The 17984-nt window shown below is 39.9% G+C and overlaps 1 protein-coding gene across 10 annotated transcripts in view; it reads right to left on the bottom strand.

The window, feature by feature from the left end:
* AKAP13 (A-kinase anchoring protein 13) overlaps positions 1–17984 on the bottom strand; it is a 213160-nt gene that overhangs the window by 30288 nt on the left and 164888 nt on the right. For 7 of the 10 annotated variants that reach the window (XM_017805073.1, XM_017805077.1, XM_017805078.1 and 4 more), the window contains 5 exons: positions 15647–15709; positions 13353–13530; positions 11971–12079; positions 3687–3729; positions 2415–2520 (listed from right to left, as the gene is read on the bottom strand). In XM_017805073.1, the coding sequence (XP_017660562.1) occupies positions 2415–2520; positions 3687–3729; positions 11971–12079; positions 13353–13530; positions 15647–15709 (499 nt within the window). The remainder of the gene's footprint in view (positions 1–2414; positions 2521–3686; positions 3730–11970; positions 12080–13352; positions 13531–15646; positions 15710–17984) is intronic. The other 3 variants (XM_017805080.1, XM_017805082.1, XM_017805083.1) reach the window with 1 other exon arrangement.

The following is a 17984-nucleotide window of genomic DNA, read 5'->3' as shown; positions in this document are numbered from 1 at the left end:
AAGGAAAAAGAGAAATTACTCATGCTAATTGTCGTCATTTCTTAGAAACCCTCTACCAGAAGGGAAAAAAAAATGAAGTTTTTCTTTTTTTCCTGAATTGACAGAAATAGAGCATGTTTTAGACTTCACAAATGTGAATCAGGGCACGTTGCTAATGGCAAGAGATTCACTGCTAATCCCCGAATAACACCAAATACATGCCAGACTTCTATCAGTATCCCCTACAGTTAATGCTCCAAACACCTCTTTATTTTTAAGGGGGTTTTTACATAACTGTTTACATGATTTTCCAAAAGAGCTGTAGCCATCAGTAGGCTCAGGGGTGCTTTATTTTACAGTTCATCTTAGAATGAACTGTAAAACAGTGCAGGTTTGGAGATAAGTAAAACCCAGCTGGAAAGAAGCTGAAGCGAAGCGTCCCTCCCTCCTGACAGCCCCGACAGCAGCAGAAACCAACTTCCTGTCAAACTTCCTCTTTAAAGGTTTGTTGTTTTTCTTTTTAATGCTTACCAGTTTTCCTCAGCCATAATGCTGCTGAGAAATCAGTGTTCCCAAGGATTTTTTGGTAAAAAAAAAAATCATTAGGATTTTTAGGCTGGAGCCTAAAAATGTAAGGTGTTTTGTTAGGCTGGAGCCCCCAAAAAGCATGTCATGCAAACATTCCACCGTAAGCAGAGACGAAACTGTAATTTGAATGATATCCTGGCTTTTTAATTAGTAAAAATATCAGAATCGATTATCAGCTGCAATTTCTGTAGTGTGTCTTATTGTGGGGATTTTGGAGCAATTCTTTATCAACACTTTCAGACGCAATCATGACATTGGTGAAATCAGCCTACACTTAACAAAAGGAGAGCAAATTTCTCAAAGCAATTCTGTTGTATTTTCTTACGTGTTTCAACCAGATCTCTTATCTTTCTCTCTAGTTCTTGCTTTAGAGATTATGCATCCAAAGTGCAAGAACCAGTTAATGAATTTTCAGTCTCGTTCACAGTCTGTGCAAAATGCTCCTGAACTTCTCACTGGCGTTTGCAACAGAGGTTTCTATGTAAGAAGATTTGGGGTTTGGCATTGTACTCTGCAGCAGGGAACAGCATTGTCTTAAAGCTGCTCAGCAGGAGCTCTGAGCCACTGCACTCGTGGCTTTGCATCTTTAAAGGCAGATCCCTAAAGAGGAACTGTGTGTAATTACACCTTTCCAGGGCCTTCCAACAGTATTTACCAACATATTAGCTACACATCACCTAATGATACAATACACACTGCCCACGGAGAGGTAAGGTGCTCTGAGCTTCAGTCAGACAAATAAAGAGAGGTGAGATTCAAGTAAAAAACATCCAACCAAGCCAAAAAAAAACCCCAAACATATATTAAACGTAAGGGGACAATCTAAGGCAACAACTGCATGTTTGTGTGAAGTATCTAGCACTAATGTAATTATTTCTGTAACCAATATGGTTCCCAGGAAATTCAGCTGTGCTGAGCAGCACTTATCTTTCAGCAAATTAAATCCCAGGGTTTCAAGGATGGAAGAAAGGTGAAAATATAAATATTTGCCATCACCAAAGGTCACTGCTTGAGCAATGTCTCTTGCAGTGCACAGAAACTTTGTGGCAAAAGTAAAAATAAAATGAAAACCTACTACAGCCTTTGGCAGCCAGTCCTTTCTTACAGCTCCTGTCCTCATTTTATTAAAAACCTCTTGGGTTCTGTAAAAATTAAACTCATCAATCACTTCAAAGCCATAACTCATGACAGAACACAATCTATTCTCTATAATAAATGAAGTTTCATTTTGTGGAAAAAAGAGTGAAAACAAAGAATCAAAGAATCGTTGAGTCTTCAAGGTTGGAAGAGACCTTCAAGATCATCCAGTCCGACCATCAACCCAGTACTACCACTGTAATTCCCCTAAACTACATCACTCAGTGCCAAATCCACCACCAACCTGGGCAATCTATCCCAACGCCTGACCACTCTAACAATGAAATTTTTTTTCTAATATCTAAGCTGAATCTCCCCTGACTCAGGTTAAGGCCATTTCCTCATAACCTCTTACTGCAGGTACAGTGCACTCAATCCCCGTGTCCAGATCATCAATAAGGATGTTAAACAGGACTGGCCCCAAAACTGAGCCCTGGGGAACACCACTAGTGACCAGCCACCAGTTGAGTTCCCAGAGTGTGTCCTAGGGCTCAGTTTTGGGGTGCTAAGATTTCCCATGTAGCTAGTCCCTGTTACAACACAGACAATCCTCTCCTCACAAAAGACAGAAAGGAAGTAAAAAAAGTAAAGAAGAGAAAGTTGGGCAAAGACTTAAATACTACCCTATGGAAACATAGAACTGAAATACAGAACTCATCTCTGCTGCCTATGGGCATTTTGTGGCTGCATAAATCACAAGAAGCACTTACTTTGCTCTTCTTGCTGCTGGACATTTTATTCCTGAGGTAGCTGAAGGTGCGACTGACTTTCGTTACACCTTTGCCAGCGGGGACACTGCTGCTCTCTTCAGATATGCTAGAATCAAAAAAGAAAAAGGGTTGCTTTTATTTTTTTTTTCATTTCCCAAAGCATCTATTAAATGGATAGATTTTTTTTTAAAGGAAAAATGCATTTATTAGCCAACAGGGTCAAAGGTTGCTTTATGGTGTTGTACCAGAGAAGGAAAAGTGAAGATAAAATGCCAACCCAGTTGCTTTGAGTTAAATTTCAAGGAATCCTCATATCTGTTTTTAAGCAGGTCTTGACATAGCACCCTCTGCTGCTCCCCTGGTCAAATAACCAGAAACCATTGATACTTTAAAGAGCAATCTCCTTCCAGAGAAAGGCATCTAATGAACTCTGAAAAGGCAGTGAGTGCCTTTAACAGAAACCACACTGCCTGCAAAGCCTCCCCTGAGAAATGAGAATACCAATACTAAGTAATAAGCAACAATGGTTATATGGATTAATTTAGGCATTTTTAGGATGCCAGTTATTTTTTGCCAGTTTTTACATGCACAAGCTTATGACTTCAGCTACGGTGGAAGAATAAGGAAACTACTATTGCATTAAAGGACACAGTCTATCAATAGGAAGTACAACACAAACCAAAAGCAGAACAACAGAAATATAAATTAAATCAAGGAGGAGAAAATAGCAGCAAGTAGAGGAGAAAAGCCTCCCAGTCGTGAAATAAAGCTGAAGCCATGAGAGCCACAGAGACCAGACACCCAGCTCCCTTGGTGCCACAAACATCCTTCCTCTGGGGAAGCGCTTTTTTTAAAGACACCAGGAAAATTATCTCGTCTGCACAACTTGCAAGGATGAAAAGCAACGTACGAAAACACGATTGTTTTGGCCTTTGTAACAGAGATACAGACTGAATTAGCCGCAGGGAGGAAGAACTACTTTCAGTGTAAAATATAACTCGGGGTAAACTGATGTGCGACAACAGATAATCTGAAGTTATTAGCTATGCACAAACACAAAGCCTTGTTAGAAATGAGACCTAGAACAGACTTTCACATTCTATGACCTAAAATATTCTTCAGCCTTTAGACACACGAGGTTGATGTTCACAAATCTGACAACTTCTGATTTCAGCTGGAGTGCACCGGTGCCAGGAAGGCTTTTGGGTGTCCAAAGCAGAGCCCAGTGCAGGAGCCCCATCAGAAGAGAGTGGTACCCCCAGAATACTGTACCTCTGAACTGAGGAGCCGGTGGAGCCGCCGAATGACTGAGTACCTGGAAAAGATCGGAGGGGTGGGGGGTGACATGTTAGACTGCAATCTTAGCCCACTGATCTTACAAAACACGGTTTGCGCATTTGGACGGTTCAAGAGGAAAGGGAAATGCTTTCCAGAAGTGAGTGTTTAGAATAGATTTCATGTGCTCGGGATAAAGCCTGTTCCCTGTATCCTTAGCTGCTCTCAAATTAGATGCTGAGGTGAAAGCCTGCTTAGTATTTTTATCAGTCTTCAGCTATTAAGCAAAGGCCATGCAACTGTTAAACTTGCTGGTAAATCAGGCTGTCTGAATCAGAACTGCCAATTCAATGACAATAGGTATAAATGAGAATGATTCTGCCACAATGCCTTTATTTATACACCACTAGAAAGAATCCATTGTACAACACATCCGGGTTTCATGCATAAAACTTTTCTGCTTGATAAAATTATAGTTCATTTTCCCATCAAAATCCTGAAGCACTTCATAAAGAATAAGGGAAACAAGGGAAGCCTTATTCTGTTTTCCACAAAACGTTACCAGCCTGGGGCTTCATCACAAAACACCGCTTGAGGAAAGGCTGAATTTCAACATGAAGCTGAAGCCCTGCCAATGGCACCAATTCTCTTTATACCACAAGAAACCTGCTTGCACAATGCATTTGGAGCAGATTTGGGAGCTGACACCATTTACCAGAACCATCGAAGAACACTGAAATGATCCAGGACACAGGGCTTCTCTGGAGCAACAGGGCCTGCCAGGACTCCGAAAAACCCTCATACAAGCCCTGTTTGCAGCCCTTTCTGAAGTTCAAGAAGCAGCACGACTGTCACCTTATTAAGCTTCTGCATATATACTGAAGGAAAATAGTATTTTGGTTCAAATTCTGTTAACATATTAATGCTAAGGGTGAATGCAAAAGAGCTACTTGCCATCAGAGGCAAAGATGGTCCTTTATCCAAAAGCAGTAAGTGCATTAGGAAGAACTGTGCATACAATATTATGCTTTAAATACCGATTTTCTAACCACCTGTTCAAATGCCAGCACAGACAGAAATATCATTTCTTCATATTGAGAAACTAAAATACAGGCATACCCCATTACCCAGTCCCTGCTTGGGGATCTGTGTTAATGTTTTCCTTGCAAAATCTTTCACCTCATTAATGATCTATCCCAAATACATCAAAGTTAGTAATACTGTAACATATACAAAATGAAGTCTACTATTTAATTTCCAATAGAGGATGTTGTATTTTTATATAATATCCACTACCTAAGCACCTACTAAGATCACACAAGTAATTTACAGACTCCAAAATCCTTGGCTAAAGCTTCAGCAACTCTGGTTCACATTTCAGTTCTAGTTTGCTTTTAACCTGAGTTAAGCCCCCTTAGTATTTTCTTTTTTTTTAAATCAATTAATCAGTTTGACTGGATTTAAGTATTTCACAAACCTTTTTGTTTCTTTGCAATTAACATAAGAAATATGAAAAATGCTGAACCAAGAGCTGTAATAGTTTGATATTTGTGACTGGTTTTCAGCACCTGGAGAAAGTATGTTGCATGGGAACTTCAATTATGTATCATTTATCTTTTATAACATTACTGTTTTATCATAAAAACGGGGGATTTTTGATTCAGGCAGGCAAAGTGGGTCCAGACAAAAATCAAAGCCTGTTTATTATTTTATATCTTAGGTTATAATATAACATCAGATAATCAATGCTGCTGCAAACTATAAAACCCATGAAGACAAGCACAGAACAGCACACATCTTCTCATCTTCAGGTTTGGTTCTGAAGTATAAGAGGGGAAGGAAGATTTATTTTCACAACTTTTTTGTTTCCTGTCACAACCAGGATCAAAACTGAAATGCTAAAACCAACCTCACAACCCACAAGAAAAAAAGGGTGTTTGTTTTGTTTTTTTTTTTTTTTTCCCAAAAGCCAGAACTGCTATTTATGTCCAATGAATCTGGGCTAGCAGCCAAATTTTGGCATATTTATGTGAACACCTTTTAAGCATCACCCACCAAAATTATTTCATATGGTAGCTGGACTTGAAATAATTTATCAAGATCTGTTATGCAGAAAGCAGTGACTGGATTAGGATGTTGCAAACCAGCTCCCTGATTCTATAATTTAACTTTCATGAGTCAAGAAATACAAAGGTTCCATAATAATTATCCAGCCACCTGAAATCCAAGTCTTAAATATACCATATCATCACAAAACCTGCAACTAATCCTCCACACTCTAGACAAAAACAGGCATGGAGAGGTTGAGGAGCAGTAACTGAAATGCAAGTGCAATCTCAATGTTAACACATCTGTCCTTTTATGAGAAATGAATCCTGAAGATGTGAAAAAATAAACTGATCTGGGAATACTACATGAAAAATGCCCACTGCCCACTGTCTTATGAATAGCTGTGGTTAAACTAACCTTTATATAAAGTCACCAAAGCACCCTCAAATATAAGGAAATAAAACACATATAAAGAGACCACCATTTTTGTTTGAGACAATATCTGATGTTATTTTAAATTATCATCATTAGCAGGAGCACTGTTGGAGAAGAGAAGGCAAATACTGGCTAACATAAATATCCCCTAAAATTGTCATACCCTAACCTATTAAATATTACTAAATGGGTTGGACGCTTAAAACAAACAAACAAAACTAAATAAAGTAATAAAAAATAACCCAAACCCACACACACGCAAAAAACCCCAACAAACCCCCAGAAGAACAAAATTCCTCACACAAAAACAACAACAAAAAAAAACCCAAAAAACCCAAACAAATAAAAAAACCTAACAAACAAAAAAATTCCAAATCCACCAGAAAGTTTAGCTGAGGGTACTTTTTACTGTGGAGCATCACACCGATGCACAGCTGTATGTTTACAGTTCACTTTGTGGGGACTATGAATTTTGCATTTTGTTAAAGGCAGAAGAGAAGAACAGAGCAAAGATGAAGGAGCTTAAATATGGAAGTCAGTAATCCCACACCTGGGCACAGGACTTTCTTAAGGAAGGGACAAACCCACAGGGAAGACTAGGAATGGAAAGGAGGAGAACTTAGATACCTACAACACGGATGGTGTTTTAGATTGTGGTGTTGAAGATTGTTTTAAATTCAGGAAGCAACCAAAAATGTGTTGGATGGGAAAGCAATTTCCCCCCATTCCAGTATGGACACAAGGAATGTGTCTGGTTTATTTCAACAGTCTAATAAAACATGCTTAAGAAATAGGAAACATTTTTAATTATCTTTGATAAGCCTATTAAAAAAGCCAAGAGGAGTCTAAATTACTTTAATTCAGTCTTCAGCCTCAGTTGGGCTTCTTTTAGTAACAGTTCACAGGAGGAAAAAAAAGCTACCGGATCACTCTTGCCCGTTTCCCACAAAACTACTCTGATAATAATATCAGGACCTAGATATGAACATGTTGAGGATTTAAAGTGTTTGACTGCAATGTGTGCTTTTTGCTTAGGAGGGGAACTGTGAAGTTGCCACCAAGATTTTCAGAATTTAATAATCAGGGCTTCACTCCACTTCTCTTTCACTGAGCAATGTACTCACTCTTACCCAGGAAGGGCAAGGACCTACCTCTGCTGCTAACTCCATGCCCTGTAACAAGCTCAAGGCAAGTTCTTTTAGTTTTAATAAAAAGGTAAAGATTACATTGCTGGTCAGAGTGGCAGGTGATATTTGCCACTTGGATACAGACCGAAACTAACTGGATGAGACATGATGGCGCTGATGTACAAGATTCTTTGGATTATAATCCTTTTATTCTGCCATTAGCTAGTATTCAGATACAGGACTAAGATAATGCTGTTAGACATCACACAATGGAAAGGTTAGTTCAGTGTTTGCAAGGTGAAATTCCAAGGTCTAAAGCAGAAAACCAGATTTCCCTTTGTTTCCACCCATAATGGCTGCAACGCACAGAAAACGATTACTTACTATCCAACTCCTCCTCCTCATCACTGGAAGAAGAGCCAATAGAAAAGAGAGTTTTAGACTTAGGAATGAGTGGAGAGATGCTGAAGGAGAAGGAGATTCGTCTCGATGGTCGAGTCCGGCCCTGGGCTGAGAAGTGGGTTAACAGCAGACATTAGAGCATGCTTGAAAATGCATTTAATAATAAAAGGGAGAGGAAAGCGGCCAAAGCAAACTAAAACGAAAGCAAAGGAAATGTCTGCAAAGCAGCTGGCTCCAGAAAAGGCACAAGAAACAAAGAATTGAGAACATGCAAACTCCATAAGGTGCAGGTTTCAGAGGACGCAGGTCTCACTGCATGCATAGCTTGAGGTTCAAGGCTTTCCCTATTTTTGCTGGTATCTTTTTTTATAGGACCTCTTAATGAAGACTTATATGCAAACAGTTATTTTCCCAAACAGAATACCAACAGTAAAGTGGGTCTCTGGACAAGGGGCATCAGCTTCACTGAAAGAACTGCCAGGGAATCAAATTAGAACAACAACACAGCAAAGTTGCCAGATATTAGCAAGGATAGTTTATCTGAAGTGCTGACATAATCTATCTGGGAAGGTTCTTGCCACTTCTATCTCTAAAAAAAAAATCCTCAAATTTTGATAATGTTACACCCTTCAAAATTTCCAACTTTGAAGAGGAGACACTTAAGCTTCCTCTCTTTTCTTCCAAAATAAAACAGAAAAAACAACCATCTCTTCTGCCGCCTTCTAAAACTCACAGACCTTTTTTTAAAGAAACTGCCTAAACATGAGAAAAGCTCCTCTGCACCCTCTTCTGTCCATGCCTGAAAGATGCCTACCAAACACAGTGCCAAACTCAGCAATCAGTCTGTGACATCAAATCTCCCAAAATTTATTTTTAAGAGCAAAACCTTGCATAGCAGCAGCTTTGCAACAATTCTTTTTAAGTACACTCTTCTCCAAAAAGAGATGCAGGAGCCAGATTGTCACTCTTCACTGAAAGTGGTATTCCCAAGGGCTGTATTTTCCAAACCTTTTCTTCATACCAGCACAGGTGGAAACCTCTCAGCTGTGACCTGATTGCTGGATACCCATCACTGACATGGGGCATCAGTGTGTCCTTGGGAAAGATGACTGGGACAGCGTTGGAGAAACTCTGCCCCTGAGACAGGTCTGACCTAAGGGTCCTACTTAAGCATCTACATTAAACATCTTCAGTGCATATATTCAGTCACTTTTAAGTCATTCCACAGATTAATCAATTCACTTGCACAACAGGGAAAACAGGCTAAAGACTTTATCAGCATTAAACTTCCAAGAGACAGAAGAAGCAATTATTGCTCTCTTTGAATAAAACATGTCCTTTCAGCCACACACAATGAGAATTTTTTGCATTGCTGATATCATACGCCAATACTGAATTCAGAATATAAAACAATTGTCCGAGGAATATCCAATGCAATGCAAGCAATGCAAAGCAAACTCCCCAGAAATTTTCCTTCAGCCATTAATCATAAATGCCAATGGTCCAGAGGCAATTTGACTAGAATGTGCACACTTTTCCAACATAAGCAGAACAACCCTAGAGGGACTCAATATAAGGCATTTAAATTGAAGAATTCTTAGCAAGACTGATGCATTAATTTTGTTTAGACTGCCTTTCAAAGGAGTTGTTTTAGTGTCCCAGACCTGAAGAACATTATTAGGCAACACTGCTTTTTCTTCTGTAGTCTACTGTCTATTTAGACTAAAAGTCAAGATGAACAATAATACTTTACTGTAAATTGAACCACCTTCTCCAACACAGTTCTACTTCCATTTCAGTGGTTTTATTTATAGCAATTCCTGGCTTTATAACAGTGCTCCACACTGGAAATTTGCTATTCCAAGGCCGAAAGCATTCTTCCGAGCACTCCAGCCAAGAGCTCTTGTGACCTCCCTCTATAAAATGCTGAAGGATTAACAGTTGTGAATGGCCACAACAGCTCTTGGAACATCTGAGAAATCAGATGGGAGTGTGGGATAGAAATACAGTCTTGGAAACTGCTCCTGCCTCAGCACATGTGACAATAAATGGTAAAAATAAGAGAAATTCCTCCATGTATAATTAATTTGGATTTAGTTTTTAAAGTTTTTGTGCAAAGCACGTTGTTATCTTCTCATTCAGACACAGTTGCAGGGATCAGATGTTTCGGGGCTTTTTATTTTTTTAACACCTACCACAAAATTATGCAAAATTATTTCCATGAAATCAATTTTTACTCTTGCACAACTCTGAAGTGTTCTGCTGAAGTAACAGGAATGTCAAACCCCAGTGATACAAGGAAGTTTATAAACTGAGACCTTCTAAAGGCACTAAAGCTACTTCACCTGTCATATGGTCACAATTCAAGCAACACTATTCTTCTTTCAAAGTGACTGAGTAAGAATGAAGTAAAATCATAGAATCATAGACTGGTTTGGGTTGGAAGGGACCTTAAAGATCCAATCCCCCTGCCATGGTCAGGGGCATCTTCCACTGGACTGGGTTGCTCAAAGCCCCATCCAGCCTGGCTTTGAACACATCCAGAGATGTGGCATCCCCAGCTTCTCTGGGCGATTTACTGAAGTTTCTGAAGTCAGGAAAGAGTCAGGACTGGGATGAGAACCCATTATCTGAATTTTCAAATGATTATTCCTTTCAGATGCTTACATCAACCCCTCAAATGCATTGATTTTCAAAACCACGTTCCTGTAAAAATGAGGCTCTTCTGAGTAATCACAAATTAATGACTGAGAAAATAAAGCCCACAGGAGTGCTTGTAATTTTTAAGCTCAGCATCCCAAACTCACAGACATCTGCCTCAAAGCAGAAGATTAATCCTGCTATTTCTTCCACAGCCCCTCTGGAGAGCTTACTACATCTTCTCTTCCCCTTCTGTCTCCATGGGACCATGGTGCCTGGGCTGGCTCTAGAAGATGGAATAATCAAAGCTGCCTACCACCAGCTCTCAGGTCTCAATGGCATTTTTAACGTAGGTCATAGGACAGAGAGGAGCAGAAAGGCAGCAAGTTGTCCAATTCCAAGACAGAGGCACAAATCCTCCACTGTCATAACCCCCCACCATGGGCCTGAAGGAAAGTGTCCAGGGAGAGGGGGACGAACCTCAGCCGTCCAGGCTCCCTCAGCCACCAACAGCGTGTTTTTGGGGAGGAAACAGGGCTATTTATGGTGTCTGGTCAGCGGCTGGGTGCAATGCCAACAAATTGGCTTCTCCAAAAAACAACAATGAAGGCCTTCACCCAGGGAGGGGAGCGGGAAGGCAGGATCCGGCCTTGGGCGGGACAGAGCTGCCCATGTTTTGGTTACCGTTGCTGGGGGACACATCCGCTAGGCCACATTCTTATTAATCACGGAATAATCATGGTGAAGAATTTAAAAATGTCTCCTACAAAGCATAATCCCTGTGAGCTTCCTCCAGCAAGCCTGCTCCGTGAATAAAACGCCTTTCTTAAAGCACCTTTGCCTTGTTCAGCTTTGCAAGGAAGAAGCATGTTAATCAAGAGGAAAGATCAGAGACCATCACTAATTGACAAGACGTGAGCTAAGATGTCAGTTTGGTTTCTGGCTGGCAATTAATAAAATGAAAACATGTGTAACTCAGCCCTTTCTAAGCACATCCAGCTGCAGCCTTCTGAATGACTTTTTCAGCTGAAAGAATCAATTCAGTCAAGTTGCAAAATTGAGTGCTTGTTATCACTTCAATTAAGCTAAACTGGAAAATTTCATAGAATCATCTTTTATTATTTTCTTCAGGAATGAGATTCAATAAATTACACCCAACTGCTCCAAAATATTTAATTCAAAATGAATAGCAACAAACTACCCAAAGGAGACCAAGACATGGATTCTCAAGTTTCCACGTATCAACTTTCAAAAATCTAGATGTAGGGAAATAAGATATCACATGGAATTTGCCTGACATCAATGGAAGAAATTCTGAAAGCATGTAAAATTAAATCCTTTTTTTTTTTAAATAACAAACTCAATTTGTACCAATAGTCTAATTTAAGAAAAAAAAAAAAACAAAAGAAACCTAACACAAAGAAATACTAAGGATATACTGGGAAAAACTAAACTAAACTGACTGAGTTCTGCCTTTCCACCCACAATTCCATTCAGCAGTGAAACATATATTTCACATAATATAGGAGAGCAAGAGCAGCTACTAGCACATTCTGCCTTGGGAAGGTAGCAGGATATACTCAATAATACAGATGACAGCGTGGATAAGGGAAAACTGTGTTACTCACTGTCGAGCACTGGCTTGCTAATTGACATTAGAGACATGGATTTGGTCAGTGGAGATGAAGCAGCAGAAGAACAGAAATTAAATCCTTGTGGCTGTGATGTCTGACGCGCCTGCAGGACAGAAAAGAACCACACTGAGTAATTACATAAAGAACAACAGAACCATCCCAACTTCAGATCCCAGTTCAGTGTTCACGTTTACTGAAATTCTCACTTTGAAAAATTTAAATAATCCCACAATAAGATAATAGGCGAGAAAGTCAAGTACCACGAAAAATGTAATCAGTGTTGCACAGGTGAAATGCAACATTTTGTTTTGTCTTTTAAGTGTAAGACAACTAATTACGCAACAGAGAGAGACTCTGGCTGCTTGATTTTCTTGCAAGATATTACAAGACACATATTGTTAACTGTCTGACAGCCACTGAAATTACTGTGACTCCAACTCCTCGGAGTAACTTGACTGTGGTTCAACATGGTAGAAGAAATCTGATGCTTAGCAGTGCGTACCCCAAAAATGCCATTCCCCAAAGCAAAAGAAGACGTGAGAGTTGTGACATTACAGCTCGACAGGCCAGATCCTGTAAGACCCGTTTACTGCCTTGATGTACAGCAGTGACTTTATCAGGCAAACAGACTGGATGGTTAATGATTCTGACATGAACCCAGAAAATACTATGGCTGAAAGTTCCAACTCAAAAATCCAGGATATTTATAGTATTTAAAAGAGTAATTACTTCTTTAATAACAATTAACAGGGAGTCTCATAATATTGTGGCTCATCTGTCCTTAACAGCTATCATAGACTTCTGTTCCAGAGAGGTTACTTCATATTTTCTTAATATGCAATTACCATTTTTCTTTAATAAAACTTTTTATTCTGATTAAACCTATGAAAGAAAAAAAACTTTATTTTCCTCCTGTGATACAAAATTAAACCTGAAAACTTTAGCAGATAAATCAATACTTGGTACGTGTGTGTATTTCAGGACTGCAAAAGGCAGCATAAGCATTAATTGCAGAAGCAATTTTTCATTCAATCAACACCTTTGATTGATAGAATCACTATATCCATGCTAAAAATTAAATAACTTTTCCATAATTACTCACGCAATTGGTGGAAGAAAACTGGGAGGTTTCTTGTTCTCAACCTAAGACTTTGCCCATCAACCACGTTGTCCCAAAGAACCAAACAGCAAACTTAACACAGATGGAGATTCCTCCATGTTAAAGATGGAAGATTTTTAATTTTTTATATATATATATATATATACACATACACATATAGGGTGGAAGCTTTTGTGAGACTGTCACTTGGGAAAATTACTTTAAAAATGCTGATGTAGCATTTTGCTGACATCTAACAATAGCTGGACAGTTTTACCTGGTGACCATAGTCTCTGATTTCTCCTTGCTCTTCAGTGAGCAGGACCAGTGACCCACACTGATTGCTGGCAAGTGGACTCCGCCTGAGGTCTTTGGAGCTCAGGGAAGAAGCCTCCAAGTTTGTAGAGGGCTTCTTGTTCTCACCAGAGTCTCCAGCAAGGCCTTCTAGGCTGTAACTAAAGAGAAAGCACAGAGGTTAGATGCTGACAAACTCCTGGAGACCAGTGTCTTTCAGCACAGAGCACCTTCACGTGTAAAACACACAGCAGTCACTAACTGAACTGTGCAGGGAAATGCAGATGTCACTGCTCAACATGTTACTTCTATTTTCTTCAGAGCAAACCACAGCACCTTTGTGCCTCTAATGAGACACAGTAGCTGCTTGAATGACCATTCAAACTCCTGGTCAATAGCCTTTCCTACTGATTTTTTTCTATTCTTCTTCAGTGGTGCACAGGAAAATCCAGAAACACCCCTTCTAATGATTTTGGTATTTCCACTTTTTTATTTTTTTTTCCTAGCTTTTTACTGGGCTCTCCCTTGGAATAAATCCACCCAAATTAAACTACCTTGTATAGCACGGTGCTGCCTGTCCTGGACCAACACCCCTCCCAGCAGCCACATCAGCTGCTGTAACATTCATCTCTGCAGCCACTGAATCTATTTTAAAACTTGCCACTGCACAAAGTTTTGGCACTGATAATGTCCTTTCTGCCAGAGCTGGTTTCTTTTCTACCTTTTCTGTTGTCTTTTTCTTGAATTCAATAAATGCTGTCACCCCCTCTTTCACATGGGACTATTTAATCTGATAAATCTTGACCTAATATTCTGCTTCTGACCCTCATGCTCTTCAGGCCTGAGCATCAACAAACCCACTGAAATGCCACTGTGGGATCATGTGCAAGCTTCACAGATTCACCTCCCAGTATACGAGCACAATTCCATTGCTGATGTTTGATTTGATACTCACTAAGTCCTCCAAGGTCTACCTTGGATTTATATCCCAACCTGAGGCTAATCATGACATCTAAGTGGCCAAGAAGCTGACATGTAAACAAATGAAAGGGAAAACACACTCCAGACTGTACAGATGATTTAAACAACCAGAGCAGTTTTAAATTCAGGTAGACTTGCAGAGTAGTGATTAATGTTCTGGAGTCCCTTAGAAGCATTAAGTGGCTGATAAATATGCACCTTGAAAGCAAAAATTGCAATAAACATTGAACAAGAAGATTTAGTATATTCAAAAGATTTTTTTCATGGTAATTAATGAGAAAAAAAGGCTGGTTGAAGCATTCATAATTTAATCTGCTTTAAGAATTCATCAATGTGTATTTATAGCAGGCACTAAAAAGTTTATTCTAAAACACCTGTAGAGAGAAATCAGTCCCATTTCTACTGATTATTTAGAGCAGAAGAATATTTTTTCTTACATTCCAAGGTGGTAACAGTGATGGTACACGGTGCAGAAAAAAATTATGTACTTGTGACAAAACCAGCTAAAAGCTGCAAATATTACCCCATGAAATAGTTATCAGTGGGTGATACTGTTCTGTAATTTGCTGATTGGAGTATATAGACCATATGTAATTAAATCTGTAATAGGAAGGACAGATTTTTCTCAATATCTACTCTTCAGAAAAAGAGTTCAATTGTTCTACCCACAACCAGCAAGAATAGCCAGAGAAAATGGAAAAAAGCTATAAAATCTGGGGGACTGGCTTCCAAGCAATATTATGTGTAAAGAGGTGACCTGCAAACACCAATCTCAACTCTGGGACTTTCTGCAGAAGATGCAATCTTTAAATGCCTGGGAAATTTTCATCTGAGGTGATCAGATTGATTTTTCACAGAGGGTTTTACATGATTAGCCTCTTTGAAGAAAAAATCAGATCTTTCAATTTACAAAGAATAAGTCTGTATGAACTTAAATCCTTTAAGAGATTTATCTGGAACAGAGCAGTGTTGAATCATATTTAATCTTGTTCTGATTCTCTGGCTGACACAATTATCATTATGATCATTGCTGTGGAAAAAACACGGCTTAAAGTCATCACGGAGCAGAGTAGCTCAACCCAACAGTGTTTAACGCTGGAGGCCAGTGAAAAGCAGCCACCACCTTCACCTGCACCCCAGCTCAGAAGATCCATTCCCAAGACTAATGGCTGAAAAAGCAGACCAAGCAAACAAACACGTGCACACTTCAGCCAGAGCAGCGGTGGGATGCACGAAAAGCTGACAACAGGGTGCTTGCAGTGCTCCTTTGCTGCTGCACATTTATTCATACCATACCTTCTACAAGTAAAGTCAGGACCCATGGCAAGGTACTGTACGCCTGAGGGACACCAGCTCAAACTAGGAACATCAAAAGAGGCAAAGAAAGGAAAAGGGCAGTGATTATTGGATTGTTATGGAACAGGGGAATGGTAAAAGACTCTCACTTTTAAAAAAAATCCCGACCAACCAACTCAGAAATAATGCAGTAGCATATGCCTGGCTGCACAAACACACCGCAGTGCCCCAAATGCCCGAGGTTACCACAACACAAGTAGCAGGACAGCCCATGCTTCCCCCAAACCAATCCCATTGGTGTACAATGTACTGGAGAAACCACTCCTCGTGGGGAGTGAAGTTTTTTGGGAAAAACATGACTGAAACATACCAAAGCCAATTCTGCACAAGTAATCACACACAGCCATTGTGTTAGTAATGATTAGTATTTTCCTGGTAACTCTCATCCTCAAATCAGAAAAAGAATCCCTTATATATATTTAATAGTTTAAGTCCCCTCCAGAGAAGTATTAACAACCTCAGGCTACGCTTGGGAAAAATAAGGAGAGAGAGACCATTCTTAAATGCTGCACAGCAAGTCATTGAAAGAGGCTGGAAGGAGAAAACAGGCTTGTCTTACTATTAACTTGGGATTAAATCAAGAGTGCTTCTGACTAGAAAACCTTTCAGCTCCCATACCCCAAAAGAGTCTCAAAGTTGCATCATGAAAGACATAAGAAATGCAAATACAGTATGCAAATATTTCAGTTGTTATTTTAAACACTGCTTTTGTTATTTTTTCTCTGTCAGCTCATGGCCCAATTGCAGGTTTTGCAGACACAGAGAAATCCATCTTCTTGTCAGCTATGACATATAAATGATCCCTAAATCCTGGAAAAGTTGTCCAGGAAACATACATCGTCTGAAGGGAATTTTGCATCAGCACAGATCTGCCAGAGCAGCACTGCACAAGTCCTGCTCCCAGACCCTGGCCTGTGATACATGCAAGGAGAGGACATGGCCAGAGAACACTTTGCTTCAGAACAGGAGCCTACAAAAAGGGCAAAACAAGTCTAAGTATCCCCAGGCCAGGAACTGTGCATGCCAGAAGCCTCTGAGGGCACAGAGGAAGGTTTAAACCCACTGACTGCATCATGTCATGCCAAGTCTTCATATAGTGTCCACACACAACACCAGAAACATTGTGTAAGGGTTTGACACTTGTGTTCAATGGTGAAGTTCAAATAACTGCTACCTGTTTTATGAAAGATGTTAATTGGGTGAGGATACACCCAAGTGCTAAAACTGCAGGGAAGTAGAAGAGCAGAGGGAGGGAAGAAGAGGAGCCCTATTTATGCAGGAGGAAGTTTGAAGGTGGTGTAAGATCCCAAAGAAGGAAAGAGACCTTTTGGCAAGGGCTGTGGAAAGCACTCTTGCAGAATCACAGCCCTGCTGGGGAGCCACCCACAATCTGTTGGCAACACTATAAAAAACAAACAAGATCAATGCAGAGCGTAAAAAACGCCTCTGCAGAAGACAACTTGGGGAAGGGGGATGAGCTGTTACCTACATCAGCCTTGTGGGAGAGCATAAACTGTTGGAATCTGTTTCAGGCTGCTGCTCTGCAAGCGGGGTTAGAGAGGATGATATCAAAATGGTTGGGAGGCCAGAAAAAAAGAGAGGGTGCTTAAGAAAGAACTGCCACACATTTCGGGTAAGACTAGGGATTTTAGGTTGTCTATTTGAGACATTGTCTCTATTCTACCCTAAAAACTAACACAGCTCCTACAGAGGAGCCGTAAGAGATGACTGATAAAGAGATGTTCATTTGCATGAGCTGAGAAGACGAGCACTGCATGGCTTCCTCCAGAACACACTGATGCAAATAGAGTGGCTTCTTAGAAGTAAAAAAGCGTGTTCTTTTTTAAGAGCTCTCTCCTGAACTGTACAGCAGTGCTTGTAGGGCTTCATTTTTGCTGATGCATGATAAGGCACAGGGATTTTTTTGGCCATAGTATCACTGTAACATCTTCACATGTGGAAATGTGGTAGTTTGTTTGCACACACATCACGCCATCCATTTCAAGGGAAGGGAAATACTGAGTTAACCTGCCACAGGAGGAGAGGTAGCAGGCTGTGAGAGATGAGAAGAGGTTGTACCACTGAAGAGGAGAGGTTAAACTGCTATATTTTCTTTAGCCTAAAATGTCTAAGTGTGGTCAGTACACATCTGCTGTGTCAAAAATTAAGTGTCCTGTTTTATATATTAATAGACAACACAAAGGTTACGTGAGTGAAAATGCCTATCTGCATTTTCCTCATGGAAGAGGATCTGAAAAAACATGAAAGTTTGCTATAG

This window comes from Lepidothrix coronata, unplaced genomic scaffold (assembly GCF_001604755.1).
Source record: "Lepidothrix coronata isolate B3197 unplaced genomic scaffold, Lepidothrix_coronata-1.0 Scaffold11, whole genome shotgun sequence".
Taxonomy (NCBI): Eukaryota; Metazoa; Chordata; class Aves; order Passeriformes; family Pipridae; genus Lepidothrix; species Lepidothrix coronata.
The sequence above is the reverse complement of the archived record's forward strand: the minus strand, read 5'-3'. Positions and strand labels throughout refer to the sequence as shown.